This window comes from Astyanax mexicanus, chromosome 1, assembly GCF_023375975.1.
Source record: "Astyanax mexicanus isolate ESR-SI-001 chromosome 1, AstMex3_surface, whole genome shotgun sequence".
Taxonomy (NCBI): Eukaryota; Metazoa; Chordata; class Actinopteri; order Characiformes; family Acestrorhamphidae; genus Astyanax; species Astyanax mexicanus.
Window position 1 is genome coordinate 123,136,568 of NC_064408.1, and position 10,882 is coordinate 123,147,449.

A 10,882-nucleotide genomic window follows, 5' to 3' on the forward strand; every position below is an offset into this window, starting at 1 on the left:
GGCGTTTTTAGTAGTTTGTAGGCCCACTTTTGAGGGGGTAGCTGGATTTCTGTAAAGAGCGGAAACCTTTAGTAAGAAAAATGTCATAAAATATAATTTAAAGAAACAGATTTGCACTGTTTGTTCATTCTCTGTTTGTCTGCTTGTATTCATTAGGTAAACACAACGGCACGGTTCAGGGCCGGGTGTATTTCCGCTGTGCTTCGGGTCACGGTGTGTTCACCAGGCCGGCGTGGCTCAGCAGAGTTCCTCCAGCCGAGGACGTGGATCCATCACCTCCACAGCCTGTTCTGATTTAGAGCTACAATACACTCTCTGATTAACGAGGGAAAGGAGAGGCTAACCCCCCAACCCAACCCCCGGGTTATGGACAGCAGAATTCAGCATCCGGTTTAAAACCGTGGAGAAGGAAATTGGATTCACTGTGTCCTTTATTCTCTCTCTTTCTCTCCATCCTTTTTTCTCTCCATGGACAAATCTGTGTATTTTTAGCTATAGAACTGTTCAAGCATCCTCCTCCTCCTCTTCCTCCTCGAATGTCAAATGCACAGTTGCACAAGATTTTATATCATGTTTCCTATTGATCTAAGATTTATTTACCACTAACACCACAGAATCTTATTAATCACCGTATTTAGCTGATGATAGCGTTCGTTTAGCGAGGCTAAACGGATCAGTCTATTGAAGTTGAGAATGTACTACTGCTATTGAAGATACTTTTTTATTTTTTTGCGTGATTATATTATCAGGTGTTACCAAAGACTTAGCATTTCAGATCTGCTGTTAAAACTGAACTGTTTTCTACTATTTAGTGTGAATGAATGAGTGTGTGTGTGAGAGATAGTGTGTGTATGGAGTGTATGGGACTGATCTTCTTCGCTAAGTGCCATATCTCTGATTTGATGGCCACAGACGCTTCGAGATGTTTGAGATTGTGGTAGATTTTGAGTCTCGAGGAGCTGCTGCTCTGTGTTGCGTTCTGATTGATTGGGTGAATACTGTATCTCTGCAGATCCCGGCTCTCTGAGCTGTTCTCTAAACGCTTGCACTGGAGCGACTTGTCCTGGATGCACAGTAAAGTTAGCTTATCGCTAATGCTAACAAGTTTCGCGCCTTTTTTAAACACCAGGTTTTAACGAAGAGATCCAGACTGTGTGCTGAGGGAAATGAAGAAGCTTGGTTCCTCTGGAAGCTGAGGCAGTACGATGCCTGGATGGAGGGGATCACATTATATGTTCTTTTATGAACTGAGGCGTCTTCTTGTTTTCACAAACACAACCTGTGCAGTTATAAATTGCCTGTATATACTGTATAGGGGATATTCCACAGTCTCTATATACTGTTAAGTGAATAGGGCTTAGTCTTTATATGCCGTATAGTGACAACACAATGGTTTCTGTATATTAAGTAGTGGTCTATTCACTATATACAGTATGCAAATGAATTGGCCTATTTGCTATACAGTATATACAAACAATTTTATAGTCACTATACAGCATATAGAAGCAATGCACTATTCCCTATGCAGTATATAGAGTCAGTCCTCTGTTCACTATAGAGTTGTCATGGTCACTATACAGTATATGGAGACAATACTCATATTCATTTTTCGGCATATAGAACATTTGGTCTATTCACTATACAGAATATAAAAGCAATCCTCTATTCACTATAAAGTGTAAAAAGCCCTATTCACTGTACAACATAAAGAGTCTTTGGCCTATTCATTATACAGTATATAGAAAATTTTAGGCCTCTATAAACTGTATAATGACCATGTCATGGTTTCTATGAACCATATATTGAATAGAGCATTGCCTCTAAATGCTGGGTAGTGACTATGGAATAGTTTCTATATACTGTATAGTGAATAGGCCACATGCTCTACAGTTGCAAGAAAAAGTATGTGAAACCTTTGGGATTACTGATCTTCATCTAAGTCACAACAATAGACAAGAGTCTGCTTAAACTAATATCACCCAAAAATTATATGTTTGCATGTTTTTATTGAATACAACATGTTAACATTCACAGTGAGGATGAAGATCAGAACACATTTAATGACCAATTTATGCAGAAGTCCAAGTATAATCCCAAAGGATTCACAGTTTTTCTTACAACTGTATTTACTGAGAAAAGGCCACAAAGTCTAAATAGTGAATAGAGCATTGTCTGTTTATTCTGTTCAGTGACTATGCATTGGTTTCTGTATATTGCCTCTATAGAGCATTGCCTTTATATACTGTATAGTGAGTAGAGCACTGCCCCTTTGTACTATATACTGTATAGTGACTATGTAACCGTTTCTATACATATCATATAGTGAATAGAGCACAAACTCTGTGGAATGGTTTATGTCTTTATATTATATATATAATGTGATCCCCCATTATTCTTGTTACTGAAATATGGTGTGTTTGGCCACTTTGCTGAGATAATTACTGTGCTGACCAGGACCCAAACCCTGTGTATGACCGGCGGGATCATTTTCATCTATCTGAGTCTCTTTCAACTGTGTTAATACTGAAGACTGCATTTCTTTTTCTCTTTTTTTATCAGTGTGTGTGACTAATGAGTAATATTTAGCTAGTGTTTGTGATACTCATGCAAATAAATCAATATATTTTCTAAAAAGGTTGGAAATAATAGATGAACCGGGGGATGGGCCACATCAGGGACTGCGAGAGACACACACTTCTGTTCTGCTTCTGCTGCCTGAATAACTGTGGATATGTTGGAAGTGTATTTTAATGCTGTAATTATGTGTGGAGGAAAAGAGACCCAAGCCCTTACTTTATAAAGAAACCAAGCTGCTCTCCTTCACCAGGAGCTGTATATAAAATGTATTTGAACATATATAAATGTACAGAACTGTATTTATATTGTATCTCTACAAAATGTACAAAAATGGGTACAAAGATGTCCTAGAATACAGAACGTTTACAACATACAAGACTTGCAGTTATTGTGTCAGTGAGTGAATGTGTTTGAGTGAAGTTCTAAATGCAAAAAGAAGTGCAGACATTAATAATAAAGTGCCCAGTGAGTAAGGGAAACTGAAGAAAAAATAATCTATGAATTAAAGGAAAATGTGAACATCTGCGTAACATTTGGAAAAAAAAGTAATTAAGTTAGAACTGTGTGAATAAAAATTAAATCTGTTAACTTAAAAATGCTAATAAGCAATAAAACTAGGATCTTAAACCGAGGTTAAATTTGAGGATAATTTACTCTTACAGGGGTAAATTAGCTTAAAAACATATAGTAGTTAGAAGAATTGCCTGTTTAAAAACATTTTAGCCACAGCAGTTAATAAATGCTAATCTCCATAGAAACTTTTTGTACATTCAGTAGTTAGCTTAGCTAACGCTAAGAGGCTAGCTAATTTAGTCGGTTCCTAACTTTTGACCTAAAAATTAACCTTTAATTAGACTGGTTTAATCTAAAATTGTTTAATCTCATCAATTTAGCCATATATTATAAATGTTTTTCTCAGTTTATTAAACAGTTTAGGAGAAACGGAGATAGTTCACAGCTAACTCTGTTAGCTGCTAACAGGCTAATGTGACAGGAATCTGACAGGAGAGCGTCTCGCGCTGAATCACAGCGCGTATAAAGAGCGCTGCAGTGGTGTGTGTATTAGGGTTCATTTTGACAAAAATGAGTGTAAGTCATAGTCTTGTGACGAAAATGACATTTAGTTTTAGTCATCTGAAAGGTTTTAGTTGACTAATTATCATAAAAACATAGTCGACTGAAACTACAGTCAATTTAGTCACTAAAATGTAAAGGGTGTAAATGTAAATACTTTTTCATCAGTTCTCTTGAATTATTAGCTATACACTTATACGAAGTTAAACATTTATTAACCAGTTGTGTAATATTGTTAATGTTTCAATGTGAAATATATTTATATGTATATGTGATTTAACGTATATTATCATTGTAGGTATGTCACTAAATATTTTTATTTTATTTTTTTTACTAGAAATCAGGTCAAAATTAGATTAATTAAAGCATTTAAAAGGTTAAATAGTTTGAACAGAGCTATAGATGCTAAAACACAGCTTTTAAAGGATCTAGTTTTATCTCCAGCACTAGATTAACCCAGCACACCTACTGTAGCTACATTCTATAAATGAGCTCAAAAACACACCTTCACACACTGTCCTGTAGAGATGCTCTCAGGATGTACTTAAAGACTTCATGGGTTAGAGTGAGAATTCTGATGAGAAAGTGCTGTAAGGAACTTTTTGGTTCATAGATTCACTTATTTTATTGTTATATTTTCGCTACATCTTTTTTTCTAGTGAGTTCTTTCTGACCTGTTCCTGCTGTCAACACTAGCTATGTTTCTCCACTGTTGGATTAAACAGATGATCTGATCTTAATGAGTGAGTTAATGTGTCTCAGTAACATTAACGTTACAGAACATCAGTGGAGTTAAACACACCATCAGATCATGAAATATCATTAACATTAAAGCACTGATCTCTGCATGGAGATCTGTGTGACTCTTGTCTGCAGAAGCTGAAAGATTAGTGGTGTTTTTACCGGAGATAGAGTCGCTCCACGCGGTTTTTACACGTTGTCTTGTTTTTCACGACGTTAAAAAAGAATTATATGGTCTCTCCTCTTTATCTCTGCTGCTGACATTGTCGAGTTAAATTCCAGTCGCGTTCCATACTGCAAAAGAGGCGGGTACTGATTGGTTGACTACCCCGCTTGTCCCGCCTCTTCACCTTCGCTTAAGTACAACCCCTGGCAAAAAGTATGGAATCACCAGTCTTGGATGAGCACTCCTTCAGACATTTCATTCTGTAAAACAAACTCTGATCAAAAACATGATACAATAATAAGGTCATTCCAAAGTGCAACTTGTTGGCTTTCAGGAACACTCAAAGAAATGAAGAAAAAACATTGTGGAAGTCAGTGAATGTTACTTTTATTGACCAACCACAGGGAAAAAAATATGGAATCACTCAATTCTGAGGAAAAAAGTATGGAATCATGAAAAACAGATAAACAAAAGATGATTCAAAATACATCACTAGTATTTAGTTGCACCACCTTTGGCTTTTATAACGGCTTTCAGTCTCTGAGGCATGGACTTGATGAGTGACAAACAGTATTCTGCATCAATTTGGTGCCAACTCTCTTTGATAGCAGTTGCCAGATCAGCTTTGCAGGTCGGAGCCTTCTTGTGGACCATTTTTTTTCAATTTCCACCACAGGTTTTCAATTGGGTTGAGATCTGGACTATTTGCAGGCCATGACATCGACTGAATGTGTCTTTCTCCAAGGAATGCCTTCACTGTTTTTGCCCTATGGCACGATGCATTGTCATCTTGGAAAATTATTTCATTATCTCCAAACATCTGTTCAATTGAAGGGATGAGAAAACTGTCCAAAATGTCAATGTAAACTTGTGCATTGATAGAAGAATTAACCACAGTCATCTCCCCAGTGCCTGACATGCAGCCCCATATCATCAAGGACTGTGGAAATTTGGTTGTTTTCTTCAGGCAGGCCTCTTCATAAATCTCACTGGAACGGCACCAAACAAAAGTTCCAGCATCATCACCTTGTCCAATGCAGATTCTTGACTCATCACTGAAGATAACTTTCATCCAGTCATCCACATTCCATGATTGCCTCTCCTTAGCCCACTGCAGTCTTGTTCTTTTATGTTTAGGTGTCAATGATGGTTTTCTTTTAGCTTTCCTGTATTGAAATCCCATTTCCTTTAGGCGATTTCTTACGGTTCGGTCACATACATTGGCTCCAGCTTCTTCCCATTTATGCTTCATCTGTTTAGTTGTACTTTTTCGGTTTTCAAGACAAATGGCCTTAAGTTGCTTGTCTTGACGCTTTGATGTCTTTCTCGGTCTACCAGTACGCTTGGCTTTAACAACCATTCCATGCTGTTTGTATTTGGTCCATATCTTGGATACAGCTGACTGTGAACAGCCCACATCTTTAGCAACCATGCGTGAAGAGTTACCTTCTTCAAGAAGTTTCACAATCCTCTCTTTTGTTTCAAGAGACATTTCTCTTGTTGGAGCCATGGTTCTTGCCACTCTAATTCGTCCAGCAGCCCTCCAAGGTGTCATGACTGCAGGTGTTTTTAACTGCAGACTAACGAGCAGATCTAATCTGAGGCAGGTGTCCATTTAGGGAAAGGAAATTGACTGGGTGTGTCCTTATTTTCTACCTTCAATTTGAGTGATTCCATACTTTTTTCCTCAGAATTGAGTGATTCCATATTTTTTTCCCTATGGTTGGTCAATAAAAGTAACATTCACTGACTTCCACAATGTTTTTTCTTCATTTCTTTGATTGTTACTGAAAGCCAACAAGTTGCACTTTGGAATGACCTTATTATTGTATCATGTTTTTGATCAGAGTTTGTTTTACAGAATGAAATGTCTGAAGGAGTGCTCATCCAAGACTGGTGATTCCATACTTTTTGCCAGGGGTTGTAGTAGTGATTGGATCTCTTACAAACTGGTACCTTTCAGAAAACCAAATCAGTTCTGATTGGATGTCCTCCCTGCCCTTCGTCATCGTTTTATTATTTTATGCTGTTTTTTAGTTATCGTCTCGTTTTGTGTTGAAAAAAATGTTCGTTGACGAAACCTATGACGAAAATTATTCATCAACAAAATTAACACTGGTTAGGGTTGCACAATATGCTAGTGCATCCCAAAGAATTAGAATATAGTTGAAAAGTTACTTTATTTCAGTAATTCAGTTAAAAATGTGAAACTTGTATATTATATAGAGTAGATATAGATGTATTACACACAGAGTGATCTATTTTAAGCATTTATTTCTTTTATTATTGATGATTATGGTTTACAGCCAGTAAAAACCCAAAAATCAGCATCTCAAAAAATTATATAAGACTGATTAGTACTTTTGTCAGTGTGGGCAATGTGCCAAGTCCTGCTGGAAAATTAAATTCACATCTCCATAAAAGTTATCAGCAGAAGGAAACATGAATTTTGCGGGAAAACACTTCAAGGGAGCAGAGTCTGGAGGAAGAGTGGAGAGACACACAGTCCAAACTGAGGTCTAGAGTGAAGTTTCCATCAAGTTTCAATCAGTAATGGTTTGAAGAGAACTTGTATTGTTTTTAAGTTGATGTTCCAAATAGATGACCTCAGCCTCAGTTCTTTTCTTTTTTGTGCTCACATTTTACGATGAAATGCTTAAGTGTGTGAGAGGACTTTGGCTTAGGCAGAGGCAGAGGAGGATTAATCTAGAATTGTGTTTCAGGTGCAGTTAAAGTCCAAATGCTTAATAGTTTGCATAAAGATATTGGCCTCTGATTTTTTGGCTCCTTAAACTAGTTCTTGTCTGGAGCCTTGAATACAGAAAAAATGGTTTTAAACTCAAATATACAAAAGAATACATACAAACATTGTACAGTAATAATGTTAATACTCTGAAATATATTACATATTAAAATACACTAATTGTAGATTAATGAGGCAGTTTGAACAAGTCCGTCTTTAGACCAGATTAGAAAGTATTTATACAGCTTGTGTTCCTAACAGCCTCTGAATCACACACAGGTTTACTCAATCTTACACAGACGCACTGAGGATCCATAATAAAGCCTAATCCCTACATAGAGGGGCCGAGTGAAGGTGGTGTAGAGTGTGTGTAAGTGTGTGAGAGTGTGTGAGGGTGTATCAGTGGAGATGCTGTAGAAGGACAGAGTGCCGGCGGGACAGTCCACATACACTCCTACTCTCCTACAGCCGGAGGGAGGAAGGGGGAGAGCAGTTCTGTTCTTATTGTGATGAACAGAGTATCTTTTATCAGAGCAGTTCAGACTCCAGGAGTTTTTATTCTCTCCAAACTGACAGTCTGATCCTCCTCCTTTCCTGCTGATGGTTTTATAACTCAGAGCTACAACAGCTCCTCCTCTCCCGCTCCACTCAGCCTCCCAGTAACAGCGTCCAGTAACTCCCTCTCTACTCAGAACCTGCTGACACCACCAATCAAACCTCTCTGGACGATCAAAATACGACTGCCGCTTCACTCCCCACTCCACCCTCCTGTTCTCCTCACTCAGAGAGAGATGAGGGTTTACTGTGTTTGGATCCAGTGTGAAATCACAGCCGTCTGAACACAAGAACACACATTACACACACTGTACTGATACAGAGAGAGAGAGAGTGTAGAGGGTGTTGTGTGTTTGTGTGTAGTGGTATGTAGTGTCTTTGTGTGTGTGTCTGTAGTGTTATGTAGTGTCTTTGTGTGTGTGTCTTTGTGTGTGTGTGTGTGTGTTTGTGTGTAGTGGTATGTAGTGTCTTTGTGTGTGTAGTGTTATGTAATGCCTTTGTGTGTGTGTGTGTCTTTGTGTGTAGTGTTATGTAGTGTCTTTGTGTGTGTGTGTGTGTTTGTGTGTAGTGTTATGTAGTGTCTTTGTGTGTGTCTTTGTGTGTGTGTGTGTGTGTGTGTGTGTTTGTGTGTGTAGTGTTATGTAGTGTTTTGTGTGTGTGTGTGTGTGTGTGTGTGTGTTTGTGTGTGTGTGTGTGTTTGTGTGTGTGTGTGTGTGTGTTTGTGTGTAGTGTTATGTAGTGTCTTTGTGTGTGTTTGTGTGTAGTGTTTTTTAAGTAATTTCTGTATGTGTGTATGTATGTGTAAGAGTGTGCTTGTGTGAAAGAGTGGGTGAGTGTGCAGTATGAATATTGAGTGTGTGTGTGTGTAGTGTGTGTGTGTGTTTGTGTGTGTGTGTGTGTGAAAGGGAACTTACATTTTTTAAATCCAGGTCTGATTCTGATCTTCCCTCCATGTTCCACTCTAAACACACACACACACACACACACACACACACACAACAGCATTTTCACAAATAATTAATTAATTAATGTTAATTAACAATTAATGTTCATATCTCTCTCTCTCTAATCTGACTGGTGTGTGGAAGTATCCAAAACTCTGTTAAAGAACCCATGCAGTGTGTTCTCAGTAACAGTAAATGAAAGTGTATTAGTTCTAATCTAACGGAACTCTATAAGGTTTTACTTGCTGAAGGCTTATCATTAATGTAAAATGACCTTTTTAAACCTGACGCTAAACTGAGTTTTGTAGAGCTATTTGGTATCACGGTAGAAAGCTTAAAAACGTTGAGCTTTTAACACACATCACTGTGGAGCTGTGTCTCCAAAACCAGCTCTAACTGAGTTAACAGAAACATCAGCTCTGTACAGCAGCACTGCTAACATTTAATCTGCACAGCTCCCCGTCCTCCTCTAACACTAACACCAGCCTGCAGTGTTCCCTCTTCCTGAGAAGAAGATTTCACATCATAATCCCTACATAGTGCACTACTTTTAAACCTAATACAAACATAAAAAAACACTGTTTAAATGATAAATAAGGAATTGTGTTTCATACTGATGAATGTAAAAATGACTTTTACTTAGATATATCGTACACTGTGTGGGTGGAGGTGGTGCTACTCCATGACCCACAAAGTGCACTACATAGGGAAGAGGGAGTGATTTGAGGCAGAGCATTGGAAGACTAAACACTGCTGCTTTTTATAAAGGTAGAGTTTAAAGATTCAAGTTTAGAAGTGTTTTTAACTCAGGTTTCTATATTGTCCACACATTTTCTACTGAGTACAGGTCAGGAATACAGGCAGGCTGGTGCAGTACCTGTACCCTTTTCTTTGACAGACATCTCTTTATAATATGTGCAGCATGTGGTTTTGAAAAGTCTTGTTGAAAGGACAATTACAGGCCCTAAATTATTGGCTCTCATCACAAATTCTTGGAATGTGCTGCTGGAATAAGATGTATGAATGGATGTATATAAAAAAATTAATGAGTTTAAGCAAACTAAACATGAAATATTTTGGGTTCATACTGTCTGCAGTGAAATATAAGTCAGAGTAAACATAAAAACAATGTATTTTATTCTGCAATCATATTTAATATTTTTCAGGTTTTTTTCAGATTTATTATTGTTGTTTTTTTATCTCTGTCTTTATCAGACTGTTGACACGCTAGGACCAAGAACCACAGTTTTTAAATAAAGCTGACATGCCAACTCAGTCACATTAATTTTATCTCCTCAGAAATGAAGGGGCCCTATTTTAGTGTTAAACGCACACCATGCAGCTTGAATTAAGGTGTGTCAGTGTGTCTTTGCTATCACAACAAAGGAAAAAAGTAAACATTGTGCAGCTGAAAATGCACCAAATGCATATGGCACAGCTACCTGGACACATCCCATTGGTGTAGATGCATTCAAAAACACCATTGCTGTTTCAGCGCTGCAGGTGGAAATCATGAAAATAGACTGTTGCTGTTAGTGTAAGATTAGGGCTGGTGTTATTTTTTTATGTATATTATTTTATTTTTGTACCTGTGGGTACACTATTTCGTTTTGATATTTTAGAATTCATTAGATTATATTTCCTTTAGCATTTTGAGCTTAGTTTAGTTAGTTATTTTCCAATTTCATATCTATTTTTTAGTTTTTATTAAAAGCTGTTATTAGCTTATTAGCTTTTAGCTTGTTGCTGCCTTCTATCTTATTTAGCATACAGAAATACTCACTGGTATTTTCAATGAAGTTGATTTACTCATTTAATAGCTGTATCTAACTATTTTAAGTCAGACGAACTGAAATTACAGATTGAATACCCTCATTTTCGTGTTTGTTAATTTATTTATAAGCGCTGTTTCCACTACAGCAGTTTAACAGCAGGTGGTGTTGTGCCGTTTCTGCTCGCGAAGGGGAGCCGGTGTTCTGCGGGGGTCAGAATTCGGCAGCACGATGCAGCGCACAGCGCCTCACGGTCCGCAGAATTGCTTATATTTACAGCGCTCGAGCTAGCCGCGAAATAATGACAGAA

The 10,882-nt window shown here is 37.6% G+C and overlaps 2 protein-coding genes across 15 annotated transcripts in view; one reads left to right on the top strand and one right to left on the bottom strand.

Moving 5' to 3' along the window:
- Positions 1–10,882, top strand: part of kif13a (kinesin family member 13A) — a 210,239-nt gene that overhangs the window by 112,569 nt on the left and 86,788 nt on the right. For 3 of the 4 annotated variants that reach the window (XM_049467953.1, XM_049467966.1, XM_049467962.1), the window contains one exon: positions 157–537. The exons of the other annotated variant lie outside the window; for it this stretch is intronic. In XM_049467953.1, coding sequence (XP_049323910.1) covers positions 157–299 — 143 coding nt within the window. In that variant the 3' untranslated portion in view covers positions 300–537. Of the gene's footprint in view, positions 1–156; positions 538–10,882 lie in introns of those variants that run through there. 4 annotated transcript variants of the gene reach the window in all.
- Positions 6,816–10,882, bottom strand: part of LOC107197168 (NACHT, LRR and PYD domains-containing protein 14-like) — a 412,286-nt gene continuing 408,219 nt past the window's right edge. For all 11 annotated transcript variants that reach the window (XM_049468087.1, XM_049468099.1, XM_049468098.1 and 8 more), the window contains 2 exons: positions 8,771–8,817; positions 6,816–8,136 (listed from right to left, as the gene is read on the bottom strand). In XM_049468087.1, coding sequence (XP_049324044.1) covers positions 7,583–8,136; positions 8,771–8,817 — 601 coding nt within the window. In that variant the 3' untranslated portion in view covers positions 6,816–7,582. The remainder of the gene's footprint in view (positions 8,137–8,770; positions 8,818–10,882) is intronic.